Genomic DNA, 17,631 nt, shown 5'->3' on the forward strand with positions numbered 1-17,631 from the left:
TCATCCCCACTGGCAGTGTGTCCCGGTGTTATATGATGACAGACCTGTGCCCATTGGTACTGTACCCCAGTGTTATACAGTGACAGACCCGTCCCCACTGGTACCGTATCCCAGTGTTATGCAGTGACAGGCCCGTCCCCACCGGTACCGTACCCCAGTGTTATACAGTGACAGACCCTTCCCCACCAGTACTGTATCCCGCTGTTACATAGTGACAGACCTGTCCCCGCCAGTACCATACCCTGGTGTAATACAGTGACTCACCTGTCCCCACTGGTACTGTACCCCAGTGTTGTACAGTGACAGTCCCATCCCCATTGGTACTGTACCCTGGTGTTGTACACTGACAAACCTGCCCCACTGGTACTGTACCCCAAAAGGCATGGCAAGGCACAGAAGACATCATGGTCATCTACTACAACCAAGAAAGACCCCAGTTTGTGACGTTTGCTCGTACCACTGGACCCAGACTCCTGAGGTTGAGAGAGTGGAACTGTCCCAGTGCAGTGGCTTTTCAAATCATATTAAATTCAGTCATATCAACTTTAATTATCATTCATCCATACTCTCCCATACAGGTTTTCTGTCATTGTCGGACCCAACGGACAACCTCCATTATATCCAAGGTAGTTAGAGTGATAACTCTGTGGCATCAGTTCTCTGCACCAACGCTGTACAGTGAGGGAACATTGAAAATAAATACCCCGATTTAACAGTCTGGCCATCGATGCAGTATTATATGATAACAAACCTGACCCATCACCAGGTACTATATCCCTGTTTGACATTGTGATGTCTACACCTGTCAGTACGGTAACCCAGTGTGATACAGTGATATTCCTACAACCACCAGGACAGTACGATTGTATGTACAATACTGTACGACGTAGATTGGAAAACTTCTCCACCGAGCTCCTTCGCTCCGACTTCCTCAAAAAGCAGGATCTCCCAGTGGCTGCCCACTTCAGTCCTACTTCCCCTTCCCATTCTGACATGTCAGTCCATGGCCTCCTCTACCACCACAATGAGGCCACTCTCAGGTTGGAGGAGCAACACCTCATGTTCCGTCTGGGTAGCCTCCAACCTGATGGCGTGAACATCGATTTCTTGAACTTCCGGTAGTTGCGCCTCCACCCACCCCCCATCATTCCCCATTCCTGTTTGCCCCTCTCACCTTAACTCCTTACTTGCCCATCTGGTGCTCCTCCCCCTTCCATAGTCTTCTGCCCTCTCCTACTAGATTCACCCTTCTCCAGCCCTTTATCTCTTTCACCAGTCAACTTCCCAGCTCTTTACTTCACTCCTCCACCTCTCCCAATTTCACCTATCGCCTACCACCTTGTACTTCTTCCTCCCCTCCCCCAATCTTCTTACTCTGACTTCTCTCCTTCCTTTTTAGCCGTAAAGAAGGGTCTCAGTCCAGAACGTCAACTGTTTACTCTTTTCCATAGGTGTGTGCCTGGCCTGCTGAGTTCCTGCAACATTTTCTGTGTGTTGCTGTGGATTTCCAGCATCTGCAAAATTTCTCTTGTTTGTGATACCGTACTCTAGTCTATTGCAGTGACAGTTCCACAGCCACCCCTGCTATACTCCAGTGTGATGGGCTGATGGACCTGCCCCGACTAGCACAGCACCACAGTGTTACATAGTGACAGACCCACCACCACTACCAGTATTATACAATGTAAGACCCATAACCATGAGTACTGATAGTGTACGTTAACCTACCTCCCAGTCGGGATTGTACCTGAATGTGCATTGACAGACCTGCCTGGTCTATACGTTACTCCAGTGTTGTACAGACACACGGATCTCTTCACCAGAGCCGTACGCCAATGTTTACAGTGACAGATTAATCACCACCACCCTCTGCATGAAGAAATTTCTGTACTTCTCTGTCCTAAAGAGCCTAGCCTTATGCTGAGACTCGGCCCTTAGATGCTGAAGCTTTTGCCAAGGGAAATGTTCTCCATGCATATATGACCTATAACAATTTCCCAAGTTTTAGTCTAAGGGAAGCACAGCCTTGTCGGGTTTGGAGGCTTGTGTGGCTGAATAACCCAGAGAGCTACGTAGGCTGGAGTCCAGGGCTTTATGCTTTGGCTCTTGGTCAGGTCACCCATGCCAAGCAGGTCAAAGGGTAGAGGACAGACTCCACTGCTCTTACAGGACTAGTGACCCCGCCTGGTAAAACAAGGCTGTGATGGAAACAGCAATGAAATGTCTTTCTACATCTGACTGCGACGGTATTCCCGTATCTCTGCCTGGGACTTGCATGACTAACAGTAGTGAAAACAGGAGGAATATCCTCACAGATTCCTTCCTCTCCAGCCGTTTGTCTTTCCCACCCACCTGGCTTCACCTATCACCTTTTTCCCCTTCCCCTTCCCATTCCTTTTTATTTTGGCATCTTCCCTCTCCCTTCTCAGTCCTGAAGAAGGGTCTCGGCCCGAAATGTCATTTCCATAGATGCTGCCTGACCTGATGAGTCCCTCCAGCATTTTGTGTGTGTGTGTGCAAGCACACATTTTTTTCTCCACTATATTAAATCTACCACGTTCTCATCCACTCACTCAGCCTGTTCATATCTCCTTGAATCTGCGTTACATCTTCCACCCGACTCAAAACATCATCTCGATTTGTATTATTAGCAGACTTGGATATATGATCCTCAGCCACCTCTTGAGTTAGCTTGTCAATAACTACTGGCCTGCAGTGCCCTACAAATCACCGCCTGTCAATCCGACGGATCCTCGGATCAATTGCTGGTATCTATTTCTCACGGTTAGGTCGCCTGAAGCTATAGGGCACAGGTTTAAAGTGAGACTCAAGGGGATCTGAGTGGTAATTTTTTTTTCTCACAAAGAGTAGTTGATATCCAGAATGGACTGTGGCAGGTACAATAACAATACGGAAGAGGCATTTGGACAGGTGCGTGACTGAGCATGGCACAGAGGGATATGGGATTAATTCAGGCAAATGGGATTAGATAGTCATGATACTTGGTGTAGATGATCTGTAGGGACTGTTTCTATGCTCTGCTCACTCTGTGACTTCACGGATCAATTTGTTCACACTCTTTGCTTTCTGTCAGTTCTCACTTCACCCCAGCTCACCATCCCTAGCTGCATTGGCTTTAACTTGTTAACCTACCTCCTGTGCAGTAGCTTAGTCAGATCTTGAAAATCCAAATGTACCACATCCAATTCCACTTCTCAATTTTAAGGAACCACCGTAGTCTGTCGATCTGTAATACTAAGGAGAGTATTACTGAAATCTGAGCAATTGCTGTACATTGCTAAACTGGTGAACACAGATTGGTCATTGTACATCACTGGGGTGCAGCATAGGTGAACACAACAACACACACAAAATCCTAGAGGAACTCAGCAGGTCAGGCAGCATCTACAGAAATGAATAAACTGTTGTCGTTTTGGGCTGAGACCCTCCTGCAGGACTGGAAAGGAAGGGGGAAGATGCCAGAATAAAAAGGTCGAGGTAGAAGGTTAGAGCTAGAAGGTAATAGGTGAAGCCAAGTGGGCAGGAAAGGTAAAGGGCTGGAGAAGAAGGAATCTGATAGGAGAGGTAACAGGCCAGAATAGGGGGAATGGAAAAAGAGAAAAGGGGGAGGTAAATTTATTTTACTGGAAGGAGAAATCGATATTCGTGCAATCAGGTTGGAGTCTACCCAAACGGAATATAAGGTGTTGCTCCTCCACCCCTCGTGGCACAACAGAAGGCCGTGTTCCGACATGTCGGAATGGGAATTACAATGTTTGTCCACCAGAAAGCTCCAGTTTAGGTGAATGGAGTGGAGGTGCTCGACGAAGCAGACCCCCAATTTATGACAGGTCTCACTTGGGTCTCACTTACATTGGGAACACCAGATACAATAGACAACCCTAGCAGGTTTGCGGGTGAAGCGTTGCCTCACCCGGAAGGACTGTTTGGGGCCTGTGATGGACATGAACGGGCAAGTTAAAACTTTGGCCATGAGGGAGATGAGTGGGGAGGAATGAATGGACGAGGAATGGCGGGAGCGATCCCTGCAGAAAGCAGAGGGGGGAGGTAAAGATATATTTAGTGGTAGGATCCCTTTGAGATTGCGGTTGTGGGGAATGATGTGTTGGATGCAGATGCTCATTGGGTATTAGGGAAGGACAAGATGAACTCTTATCACTGTTAAGGTGGCAGGAAGATGGTGTGAGTGCGGATGGATGTTTGAGAAATGGGATGAGATGATGCTGAGGACAGCATCAATGGTGGTGGAAGGGAAAACCTGTACTTTGAAAAAGGAGGACATCTCTGATGTCCTGGGAAGGAAATCCACATCCTAAGAACAGATGCAGCAGAGACAAAGCAACTGAGAAAGGGAATAGTATTTTTACAGGAGATAGGGTGGGAAGAGGTATAGTAGAGATAACCGTAGGAACCAGTAAATTTGGAAAAGATGTCAGTAGACAGTTTGTCTCCAGAGATGGAGACAGAGAAATCGAGAAAGGGTAAGGAGGGTTTCAGAAGTGGACCAAGTGAATTTAAGGGCAGGGTGGAAGTTGAAATTGATGAGTTCAGCACGGATGCATGAAGCAGCACCAATCTAGTCGTCACTGTGGCAGAGGAAGAGTTAGGAACATGGACTGTTCTGCAGAGGCAACGAAAAGACATGCGTAGTTGGGCCCATGTGGGCGCCCACGGCTTCTCCTGGAGTGTGGAGAAAGTGGGAGGAGCTGAAGGAAAAGTTGTTGAGGATGAGGACCAGTTCTGCCAGACAGAGGAGAGTGATGGTGAAGGGGAACTTGTTGGGCCAGAAGGAAAGTGGTGGTGATTAGTCACTGTACATTGGTGGGGTTTACTTTTGGTGAACACAGATGAGTCACTGTCTGTCACTGAGACAGTTGTTCAACGTGAGGGCACAGTTCTGATCTGCTCAGCTCTAACATTGTATAACACTGCTGCAACATCCAGGTTTGATACCTGGTGGGTGCGGTAGAACATGGGGTGGCAAAGAGTTGGATTATAAATTTAAGACTCGGTAAAATGCAAAAACTGGGGGCATCTTTATCCCCTTATAATCAATGCATGTTCATTTCCCTGCTCCCACCCACCCACTTTACCCCTCACCTGATCTCACCAATCACCTCCCAGCTTGTACACCTTACCCTCCCCAACCTTCTTATTCTGGCTTTCACCCCTTACTTTTCCAGTCCTGATGAAGGGTGCCGCCCTAAAATGTTTACTGGTTCATTGCCCTACATAGCTGCTGCCTGACCTGCTGAGTTTCTCCAGCATTTTGTGTGGGTGTCTTGTTATCCTAATTACTAGGATAACCATGGTGGTTACAGAAAGCCTGTGGCAGCCAGGATGTCTCTCTGTGTCACTGGCTTATGACTGGTGACGCGCGGATGTTTACTTTCATTGCTCCCGGCTGTGTTCTTCAAATCAAATGGTTCAATTTAATATCAGAGAATCTATGCAACCTGAAGTTATCACTCTTCACAGAGACATTCACAGAACGCGAAACCCCAAATAATGAATGATAGTAACATCAGAACCCCAAATCCCTCCCTTCCCCCATGCATAAAGAGCAGCAGAAGCATTGGCCCTCTCCCACTACCCCACTTGCACCAGCAGAAACACGAATTTCTCTATCTCTTTTTTCTCTCCCTCCCTCTCCCCCTCCCATTACACATGCCCCCCTTGCCCCCCCCACACCCCCCCCCACACACCCCCCCACACCCCCCCCCCACACCCCCCTCACACCCCCTCCTCACACCCCCTCCTCACACCCCCCCTCACACCCCCCACAACCACCCCCCACCTCACACCCCCCCTCACACCCCCCACAACCACCCCGCAAACACACCCCTCACACACACCCCTCACACACACCCCTCACACACACCCCCCCCACACCCTCACACACACCCCCTCACACCCCCTCACACCCCCCCACACACCCCCCCCACACACCCCTCTCACACACCCCCCTCACACCCCCACACACCCCCCCACACACCCCTCTCACACACCCCTCTCACACACCCCTCTCACACACCCCGCACACACACACCCCACACACACACACACCCCCCACACACCCCTCTCACACCCCCCACACACCCCCCCACACACCCCTCTCACACACCCCTCTCACACACCCTCTCACACACACCCCTCACACACACACCCTCTCACACACACCCCTCACACACACACACCCCCCTCACACCCCCCCACACACCCCCCCACACACCCCTCTCACACACCCCTCTCACACACACACCCCCCAACACCCCTCCACACCGCGATGTTACACACTTCTGCGTCGCTTGATCAAATATATTCTGCAGGAAATTTGTTTCAGTATTGGTGGGATGCATGTTGAATGTGCTTATCATTGATTGTTGGGGCTCACTCAGTAGTCACGGATCATGTTATAGGATGTGCTCAGTGGTGGCTGGAACATGTTTTGTGGTTTGGGGATCTATCTTGTACTTGACGGGCTGTTCCTGGGGATGGACAGAAACACACACCTGCACACGGACACCTAGTACTGCTGGTGGATCATCAACTCAGTGAAAGATGCCCTTCGGTCTGCTGGAAATTTGTTGGTCTACCAGCACAGTGGGATTCCTGTGGAGGAATGATGCTGACTGGCACATTCCAGAATGCCCGAGTGTGTGCTGAGGGACTTGGAAGCACTCAAGCTTGGTGTGGTCAAGACTTGATGGACCAAATGGCCTAATTCTGCTCCTGTACCTCATGGTTTTATGGACTGACACATTCCAGAGCGCAGGAAAACGTGCTGAGGAATGCACTGAATCTTGGTGCGGCCACCGGAAGGGCTCAGTAGGGAAGGAGCACAGTGTAGGGGTTCCTCTGTTACCGGAAATGGAGGGTGATGAATTTGCGTAATTCCTTGCCCCGGGCGGATGTGGAGGCTGAGTCATTGGGTATATATGAGGCTGAGGTTGATAGATTCTTGATTAGTCAGGGCATGAAGGGATATGGGCAGAAGGCTGAGAGGGGAATGGATCAGATGTGATGAAATGGTGGAGCAGAGTCGATGGGCCAAATGGCCTATTCTGCTCCTATATCTTGAGGGTGAGCACCACAGGGTAAGGTTGCACAGGCTGATGAAGTACAAAAGAATCTGAGGTGATCGTATTGAACCCCAAGACTCTGAGATGCCTTGAGGACATTTCCCCTTTGGGGGTATCTAGCACTTGGAGGCCTGGTTTCATGAGAAGGGGCTTTGCACATCTCAAGCAGAGAAGAGCAGTAATATTGGGAAAGAGGAGGGTGACACAGGAGTGCAGGAGAACCACTACCTCATGGTTCTGGTTCTGATTTCTTGAACTTCTGGTAATTCCCGTTCCAGTTTCCCTCTCTCACCTTATCTCCTTACCTGCCCATCACCTCCCTCTGGAGCTCCTCCCCCTTCTCTTTCTTCCATGGCCTTCTGTCCTCTCCCATCAGATTTCCCTTTCTCCAACCCAGTATCACTTTCACTAATCAACTTCCCAGCTCCCCCTTCACCTGCTCCCCCCTCCCAGTTCCACCTATCACCTACCTCCTTGTACTTCTTCCTCTCCTCCCCAACCCACCTTCTTGCTCTGACTTCTCATCATTTTTCTCCCCCCCCCCACCCCCCAGTCCCGAGGAAGGGTCTCGGCCCGAAACGTCGACCGTTTACTCTTTTCCAGAGATGCTGCCTGGCCTGCTGAGTTCCGCTGGCATTTTGTGTGTTTTGCTTGGTTGTTAGGATTTACTTTGCAGTCGGTCGGATGCCTGTATTGGTTGCTGGTTGGCAAACAGCCTGTGCTCCTCCAGTGCCTGGAGGTGTTACATAGGATTATCGGCACCCAATTGCCCACCATTGAGAACATCTACCGTAAATGCTGCCTGGGCAGGGCGAAAAGCATTATCAGGAATGCATCTCACCCCAACCATGGACTTTTTACTCTCCTCCCATCCGGTAGGTGCTACAGGAGCCTCCGCTCCCACACCAGCAGGCACAGGAAGAGCTTCTTCCCTGAGGCTGTGACCCTGCTGAACCTCTCATCACAGCGCTAAGCAGTATTGCACCCGTATTGTACTGTCTCAGTACTTTTATATTTGTGTGCTGTAGCACTTTTTTTATTCGCAGTTATTTTGTAAATAACACTATTCTTTGCATTTCTGGTCAGATGCTAAATGCATTTCATTGGCTTTGTATCTGTACTCGGCACAAAGTCAATAAAGCTGAATCTAATCTAGAACATAGAACAGTACAGGCCCTTCGGCCCACAATGTTGTGCCGACCCTCAAACCCTGCCTCCCATATAAGCCCCCACCTTAGATTCCTCCATATACCTGTCTAGTCGTCTCTTAAACTTCACTAGTGTATCTGCCTCCACCACTGACTCAGGCAGTGCATTCCACACACCAACCACTCTCTGAGTAAAAAAACCTTCCTCTAATATCCCCCTTGAACTTCCCACCCCTTACCTTAAAGCCATGTCCTCTTGTATTGAGCAGTGGTGCCCTGGGGAAGAGGCGCTGGCTGTCCACTCTATCTATTCCTCTTATTATCTTGTACACCTCTATCATGTCTCCTCTCATCCTCCTTCTCTGCAAAGAGTAAAGCCCTAGCTCTAATAGGTAATGGACTGTGTGTGTTGGTGGCAGATGTATAGGCTGAAGTCATCAGGTCATGTTCTGAGCTGTTGAGGAGCGTACCATGTTTGAAGGGTGAGGTCAATGGCACGATGCTGTGGTGCCTGTGGTTTGGTAGATAGTGTCTCGGATTTGGTTGGATGAGTCACGTTGTTGCCGGGCTGCCATCAGCGGGCACCCTGACAGTCCAGGTGTTCCCGCCGCCCTGCTGCGTGAAGTGTGCCTGTTTTTATTCTGATCAGTTTGTCAGCACCTCCCCTTCGCCGCAGCCTTGAAGCTTGATTTCCCGAGCAAGGCGCGCCCCTCCCTTTGTTCCAACGCATTTCTAAAGACCGCTTCCTTACCAAGCAAGCCTGTTCGTCCCAGCTGAGGACTGAGCAGGCGGCCGGCGCTGGCTGGGGCCGCTACTGTCGGAGCCCGCTGCAGCATTGTCAGGCGCAGCGCTCAGTGACGTGTGTGTGTGTGTGTGTGTGTGTGCGGGATGTCGGCAGAGACTGCAGCATTGCACACCGAACGAATGTGCTGAGGTCAGTCAAGGAGGCTGGGGCGGGCTGGGGAGCGGGTGGGAGGAGGAGGAGGAGGAGGGGGGAACTGCAGCACTCCAAGCTCCAGCAACCCAGGATGCAGTGTGTGCGTTCTGGGGGGTGGGGGAGCTCACGGTTTTCTCTCTCACTTGCAGTTGGCAGAGTGGATTAATGAGAAGATGCTGACAGTCCGGAACACGTCACACGATGATGCTCAGAAACTGCCCAAAAAATGGCTGAAGCACCAGGCGTTTATGTCAGAGCTGGTACTGAACCGGGAATGGCTGGCTAAGATCGAGAAGGTAAGCGAGGGGAGGGCAGGGGGCACGGCGGAGACCGGGTGGGGGAGGTGGGTGTGTGTGAGAGAGCGAGAGTGTCGCATGAAGCCCAACTCACCTTTGAAACTTCCTCTGTGTTATTGCCTGTTCAATTTGCTTTCCATGTATTTTTAAATCCTCATGTGCGGCAACTCAGCCATTCGAGAGTGTGAGGAATTTTTTTTTGAGGGGGGGGCATAGCATCGACACTCCGGTGATCTGGATAAGCTGGAACCCGGATTTAAGGGTCTCGATCCGAGGTTCCCACCCTGGGGTCCATGGGCTCCTCAGTTAACAGGTATAGGTCCATGGCTTAAAAAGGTCGGGAACCGCTGGTCTAGAAGATGTGGGGACTGGGACTCTGGTCAACAAAGCAGTGATGGATATTATGAGTCCTATTTCGGCTGCCCTATCATTTGAGTAACTGACTTACTTTTAAGCAGGTATTTTGTTTCTCGGGATCTTGATTTATATCAGGGTCCGGGTTATTTGCTTCAGTCCCGTCCTGACTTTCTTCAGGTCACCTGTTTATTTGGGGACCTGGGTTATTTAACTTCTCGAATGGCGAGGTTGCGTTATTTGGCAGCCTTTGGCTGAATTATTTGTGACGGTTTCGGATTACCCGCATTCCGGTTTCTAGGTTGATCTTGGTGAGGGGACCAGAAGTATTTTGTGATCCTGATTTTTATTTGCAATATCTGGATTACTTTTGTTATACTCAGTGGATGTGACCTGCGGTCTGATTTATTTGTGGTTACTGATGAAAACACGAGTTGTTTACATTCTGGTTTACCCGATTATCGTTGTTAATTTAGTTTATTTAGAAAACGTGCATAGGAAGGTCATAGTTTATTTTGGTTAGGGGCAAGTTTATGGGAGGGGCTATATTTGATTTCTTAACCTGAAACACTCGAAAACTTCCCCCGTCAGGAAGGAGGTACAGAAGCCTGAAGTCACCCACTCAGCGATTCAGGAACAGCTTCTTCCCTTCTGCCATACGATTTCTAAATGGATATTGAATCCATACACACTACCTCAATATTTATAATTTAACTATTTAATATACATATATCTACTGTAATTGATTTATTTTTTCTATGTTATCATGTATTTCACTGTACTGCTGCCGCTAAGTTGACAAATTTTACGACATATGCCAGTGATTTGATTCTGAGATGTTGTAGGTCCCCTATTACATTGGGTTATTACTTGGGATCTTGCTTTAGGTAGGGAGGTTTTGCAGTGAGTTCAGCTGGTGAGAGTGTGGTGCTGATGATGCCAGGGTCGCGGGTTTGATCCCTGTACGGGTCACTGTTTTAATGGTTAGATTGGCACATGGATAAAAGGAGGATGGAGGGATATGGACATGGTGTAGGTAGGAGCAGGTGGGGCTCGTCAGCCTTGGACGGCAGCCCGCCTGGGAGAAGGAAAACTCTGATTTTAAACCTCCGCTGCCTTGTGGCCATACTCGCCAGTGGGAAAGGCTTTGGGAGTAAACCCTGAGGAAGAAATCTGGAGACAAGGTCCCTGAGGCAGCTTGATGTTGTTTACAACTTCACTCTGGCAACCTCTGCAATGATACTGGCTCGAGCTGTATGGGCGCTTGCCCTTCCCTTCGACTACATCAGTGACGTGGAGAGGGGGAGGCCGCTGCATGGTCATCAAACAGTTCCTCAAATCTTCCCGCCCAGGCTTGCACCCTGGAGAGGACACAGTCCACCAGAGGCGCAAACCTGTGATCCCCTCGGATCGATGGCTGCCTACTACTGTAGGTAGGAGGGATTAGTGTTTAAGTGTTTTTGATTTGATTTTTAGCTGGTTTGGTACAACACTGTGGGCTGCATGGCTTGTTCCTATGCTCTACTCTTCTATGTTCCATTTTCTAAGTATCTGGTTATATTGGATTCAATCCTATTGAAGTATGTTGTTTATCTTTTGGTTATTAAAGTTCAAAATAAATTTATTAAAAGTGCATATAAGTTACCACATACAACCTTGAGGTTCATTTTATAACCATAACAAAATCAATGAGAGACCACAACAACTTAGGCATTCAACTAGAGTGCAGCAAACAACAAACTGTGCAAATACAAAAAGAGAGAAATAATAATAAATAAGAACATGAGATAAAGCATCCTTGAAAGTGAGTCCATTGGATGTGTCAGAACAGGATAAGTTGTCTCCTTTGTTTCAAGAGTCTGATCACTGAGGTGTAGTAACTGTTCCTGAACCTGGTGGTGTGAGTTCTGAGGCTCCTGAACTTTCTGCCTGATGGCAGCAGTGAGAAGAAGGCATGAACTGTAGTCTGGGTGATTGTGCTCCTAGATGATGGATGCTGCTTTCCTATGACAGTGTTTCATGCAGATGTGCTCAATGGTGGGGATCTGGATTCTCATTTTTAGATTCTAGTGTTTTCCTCTGATTCATGGGTTTCCTGAATTCTTTGGTATCCTGTGATATTTGGAGAAATGAGATACTTAGATGGGTTTGCAGCTGATTCTTGGATTACAGCCTGGTATGGAAACACCAATGCCTTTGATGGGAAAATCCTACAAAAGGTAATGGATTTGGCCCAGTCTATCATGGGTAAAGCCCTCTCAACCATTGAGCATATCTGCAGGAAACACTGTCGCAGGGAAGGCAGCATCATTCATCAGAGATCCTCACCACCCAGGCCATGCTCTTTTCTCGCTGCCCCCATCACGTAGAAGGTAAAAGAGCCTCAGGACTCGCACCACCAGCTTCAAGACTGGTTTCTACTCCTCAAACATCAGGCTCTTGAACAAAAGTGGATAACTGCACGCATCCATTGAGATGTTCCTACAAACCATGATCTCTAACGAATCTTTATCTTGATATTTCATGCTTATTGCTATTTATTTATATTTGCATTTGCACAGTTTGTTGTCTTCTATGCTGCACTTAATCTCACTGTAGTTACTATTCTATAGATTTGCTGAGTATGCCTGCAGGAAAATGATTCTCAGGGTTGTATGTGGTGACGTATACTGTATAAACACTGATAATAAAATTTACTTTGAACTTATGTGATTTATTAGACTGTTTTCTGGAATTCATAGGTTGTGTGTGCGTTAATTGGCATCCAGAATTATTTTAATTATGGAGGTCCAGGCTTATGCCCGGAAATTGGTTGTTTAAAGTCTGGGGTATTTGTATAGACTGGGTTATGATGAATTAAAGTTCTTTGGGATTTGGGTGTTTCTTAGGTAATGCTTTAGGGATGAAAATGGCGGAGGGAAATGTATTGGGTGAATTTGTTGTTTATTTGGGCTCTGTCTTGGAATCATACAACAGATGGGAAATGGGTCCTTCTGTCTGCCTTGTTCATGATGACTGTGTTGCCTGGTGAGCTGGTCCCATCTGCCCTCATTTGGCACAGAACCCTCTAACCTCTCCTCTCTATCTACTAACCGAGATGGCTTTTACATTTTGCTAATGTGTCTGCCTCAGCCACTACTTCTGGCAAGCTCGTTCCAAATACACACAGCTCTCTGCCTGAAGGAGCCGCCCTTGATGTCTCGTATAAATCTCTCAGCTCTGGGGAGCGGTGGGGGGGGAAGTGTTCCCAACCTTTTCCATACTGTGGACCAATACCAAGTAGCAAGGACTCCGTAGACCCCAGGTTGGGAACCCCTGCGCCTCTGATGCCCTCTTGCTTCTAACACCCACTTCCCCAGGAAAATGACAATTTAACTTCTCTTCCATCTATGGCCTTGGTGATAATCTGTACTGCAATCAGGTCTCTGCTCAGTGTCTGCGTTCTAGAGAATAAAGTTCTAGTCTGCACAACTTCAAAGTACGTTTATTATCAAAATATGTGTACGTCATACAGCCTTGAGATTTGTCTGCTTACAGGCAGCCGCAGAGCAAGTAATTCAAAAGACCTCATTTTTAAAAAAAACAGACTTGCAAACACCCAGTGGGCAGAGAGAGGAAAAAAAAAACCCCACAAATCGCACAGTCAACAGCATTCACAACAAAAGTGAGTCCACAGACATGAAGTCTAGAGCTGCCAGAGCAGGCCCACAGTTTAGCCTCACTGCAGTGGAGAATGGAGTAACCGTCGCGGAACGGTGATGGGAACCGGCCCCGACCCTTGCCTCTGGTGGCATTACCCTGTCTTTTCAATCCATCCGGCCCAGCGTTTAAATAGTCCAAACATCTGGTTGTTCCTCACGCTAAGACCCTGGCCCTGTTGTATCGATACCTTGTAATTCAGGTCCCCAAGTCCAAGCAAAATCTGGGTCACGTTTTTTCTGCACTCTTTCTGGTTTAATAGCATATTTCTGAATACATGGCGAACGAAAGTGTACACAATACTATGAGTGTGGCCTCACCAACGTTATGACTTTTGTTCTTGAGAGTTCTGGCTTGCCTTCTTCCTGAGAGTCTGCAGAGAGATACGAAGGGTGATTGATAAGTTCGTGGCCCCAGGTACAAGGTGTCAGTTTTAGAAAACCTGGCACATTTATTTTTCAACATAGTCCCCTCCTACATTTACACAGTCCAGTGGTCGTGGAGCATACGGGTCCCTTCTTTGTAGAAGTGGTCCACAGCAGGGGTGATTGATAAGTTTGTGGCCTAAGGTAGAAGATGAGTTATTAACTTCAAACTTTCTGCATTATCACTCAAAGATTTGAACTGCACATGCATGTAACTAGAGCATCTTGGACCTCCAAGTGGTCCAGAGCAGGGGTGATTGATAAGTTCGTGGCCTAGGGTAGAAGGAGATGAGTTATACAGCTCTCGTTACATGCACATGCAGTTCAACTCTCTGAGTGAAAATGCAGAAAGTTTGAAGTTAGTAACTCATCTCCTTCTACCTTAGGCCACAAACTTATCAATCACCCCTGCTGTGGACCACTGCTGGAGGTCCAAGATGCCAACTTCTACGAAGAAGGGATCCGTATGCTCCACGACCGCTGGACTAAGTGTGGAAATGTAGGAAAAATAAATGTGCTAGGTTTTCTGAAATGATCTCCTTCTACCTTCGTCCACGAACTTATCAATCACCCCTCATATAGCTAGGTTAAGTGAGTGGCAAGGCTCTGGCAGATGGAGTACAATGTTGGTAAATGCGAGGTCAACCACTCTGAAAGGAAAAATGGAAGAGCAGATTATTATTTAAATGCTAAAAAAATTGCAGCAGGCTGCTGTGCAGAGAGACTTGGGAGTGCTCGTGCATGAATCAGAAACGGTTGGTTTGCAAGTTTCTGCAGGCTATCAAGAAGGCAAATGAAACGTTGGCCTTCATTGCGAGAGGGATTGAATTTAAGAGCAGGGAGGTTATGCTGCAACTGTGCAGGGTACTGGTGAGGCTGCACCTGGAGTACTGCGTGCAGTTCTGGTCTCCTTACTTGAGGAAGGATATACTGGCTTTGGAGGTGGTGCAGAGGAGGTTCATCAGGTTGACTCCAGAAATGAGGGGGTTAGGTTATGAGGATAGATTGAGTCACCTGGGACTGTACTCACTGGAGTTCAGAACAATGAGTGGAGATCTTCTAGAAACATATAAAGTTATGAAAGGGATAGTTAAGATAGAGACAGGAAAGTTGTTTCCACTGGTGGGTGAGACGAGCACTAGGGGACATAGCCTCAAGATTCGGGTGAGTAGATATAGGATGGAGGTGAGGAGAAATTGTTTTTCCTAGAGGGTGGCGAATCTGTGGAATTCTCTGCCCATGAAGCAGTGGAGGTTACCTCAGTAAATATATTTAAGAGAAGGTTGGATGGATGTTTTCATAGTTGGGGAATTCAGGGTTCTGGGAAAAGGCAGGTAGGCAGAGATGAATCCCTGGCCAGATCAGCCATCATCTTATTGAATGGCGGAACAGGCTCAGTGGGCCGGATGGCCAACTCCTGCTCCTATGTTCTTGTGTTCTTATGATGGCAGGAGCGAGAAGAGAGCATGTACTGGGTGATGAGGGTCCTTCGGTGATGGATGCTGTTTTCCCGTTACAGTGTTTTATGTGGATGTGCTCAATGGTGGGGAGGTCTTTACCTGTGATGGACTTGGCCAATTCCACTACTTTTTGTAAGATTTTCCATTCAAGGGAACTGGTGTTTCCATACCAGGCTGTGATGCAGCCAATCAATATACTCTTCACCACACATCTGTCGAGGTCTGTCAGTTTTAGATGTCGTGCTGAATCTCCGCATCCTCCTAAGGAGGTAGAGGCATTGCCTTGCTTTCTGCGTAATCGCACCTGCGTGCTGGGCCTAGGACAAGTCCTCCTAAATAATAACACAGAGGAATTTAAAGTTGCTGACCCTCTCTGCCTCTGATCCTCTGATGAGGGCTGGCAAATGGACCTCGGTTTCCTCCTCCTGAAGTCAATAATCAGCTCCTTGGCCTTGCTGACTGTTGTTATGTCACCACTCAGCTAGATTTTCAGTCTCCTTCCTATATACTGATTCGTCATCACCTTAATAGGGTTTTGTGTAATCTTTTGATGCCTTTTCATTTGGGATTTCTTCAAGGAGCCACGCATCAACAAGGCGATGTCCATCATAAAGGACCTTCGTTACCCAAAACGAGCCTTCTTCTCATTGTGACCATCAGGAGAGAGGGACAGAAACCTCAGCAATTCAGGAACAGCTTCTTCCCCTCTGCCGCCTGATTTCTAAATGGCCATTGAACCTGTGAACACTACCTCACTACTTTCTGATTTCTATTTTTGCACCAGTTATCTAGTTCAGCTATTATATATATTTTTAAATTCAGTTTTTCTCTCCATTATTATGCATTGCATTGCACTGCTGCCACAAAGTGAACAAATTTCATAACATATGTTGGTGATATTAAACCTGAATCTAATTCTGATTCTGTTGATATTTAGGGGATCTTGTTTACTTGGTTTCCAGGTGACTGAGCTTCTGTTTATTGGAGAGGTCTCCGTGGCTCAGGTTCTAGTTAGGGTACTGTAGCGGTTAGTGCTGTGTTTTATGGCTCCAACGATCACCAGTCTGAGTTCAGTTCCTGCCTTTGCCCGTAACAGATTTGTGCATTCTCTCCGTGACCGAGTGGATTTCCTCCGTGTGCTCTGCTTTCCTCTCACATTCCAAAGACTTGCAGGTCACTAAGGATTACTGAGTTGTGGCCATGCTCTGTTGGCGCCAGAGGCCTGGCAACTCCAGCACAATCCTTGCAATGTGTTAGTTGTTGACACAATTTACGACACATTTCACTGCATGTTTTGATGTATATGTGGCAAACAAAGCTGATCTTTTTCCTTTTTGATTAGATTGCATTTATTTGGGCCATAGTTATTTGTGAAACTACATTGTTTGGTCTTTCCCTTATTTAGAAGCTGTGGTTTATTCTGAAGCTCCTGACTCATTTTAAGGTTTCTAGTTTATTTCAGGTCGTGTTTTTATTCCCTGGAGCGTAGAAGATTTGATAGAGGTATACAGAATTGTGAGGGGTGTAGATAGGGAAAATACAAGCAAACTTTTTCTACTGAGGTTGGGTAGGCCTACAACTAGAGGCCATGGGTTAAGGGTGAAAGGTGAAAAGTTTAAGGGGAACATGAGGGGAAACTTCTCTTCGGGGACGGTGAGAGTGTGGAATGAGCTGCTAGCACAAGTGGTGAATGCGAGCTCGATTTCGACATTTAAGAGAAGTTTGGACAGGTACATGATTGGTTGGGTTATGGAGGGTTATGATCTGGGTGCAGGTCGATGGGGTTTAAATGGTCTGGCATGGACAGGGGGCCAAAAGGCCTGTTCCTGTGCTGTAATTTTCTATGGCTTTGTCGCTCATGAACAAGTTAGTCATGATGTCATACAGCCCAGACACAGGCCCTTCAGCCCATTGCACCCAGAGTGAACACCAAGTGTCCATTAGCACTCATCCCATTCACCAATACTTGGTCTGTAGCTGTCTTTGCGTTGGCAAATTAAGTGCTCATCTAGATTTTTCTTCAGTGCTGTGAGAGTCTCTGCCTTCACCATCTGTACAGGGAGCAGGCTCCGGATTCCAATCACAGGCCTCGAGGCCTCTTGCCCTCATCCTGAACCTATGTCATCCAGTTTCAGGTGCCTGGATTTGGGTAAAAGTTTCATCGTTTCTACACTCTCTTGGCCCCTTATCATCTCTATCTCTTTCTGCA

At 47.7% G+C, this 17,631-nt stretch overlaps 1 protein-coding gene across 8 annotated transcripts in view; it reads left to right on the forward strand.

Annotated features, from left to right (window-relative positions):
• LOC134352634 (spectrin beta chain, non-erythrocytic 1-like) overlaps nt 1-17,631 on the forward strand; it is a 223,155-nt gene that overhangs the window by 89,088 nt on the left and 116,436 nt on the right. For 7 of the 8 annotated variants that reach the window (XM_063059956.1, XM_063059955.1, XM_063059954.1 and 4 more), the window contains one exon: nt 9,338-9,484. In XM_063059956.1, the coding sequence (XP_062916026.1) occupies nt 9,338-9,484 (147 nt within the window). Of the gene's footprint in view, nt 1-8,835; nt 9,186-9,337; nt 9,485-17,631 lie in introns of those variants that run through there. The other variant, XM_063059960.1, reaches the window with a different exon arrangement.

The sequence above is a fragment of the Mobula hypostoma genome, chromosome 10, assembly GCF_963921235.1.
Source record: "Mobula hypostoma chromosome 10, sMobHyp1.1, whole genome shotgun sequence".
In the NCBI taxonomy this organism is placed as follows: domain Eukaryota; kingdom Metazoa; phylum Chordata; class Chondrichthyes; order Myliobatiformes; family Myliobatidae; genus Mobula; species Mobula hypostoma.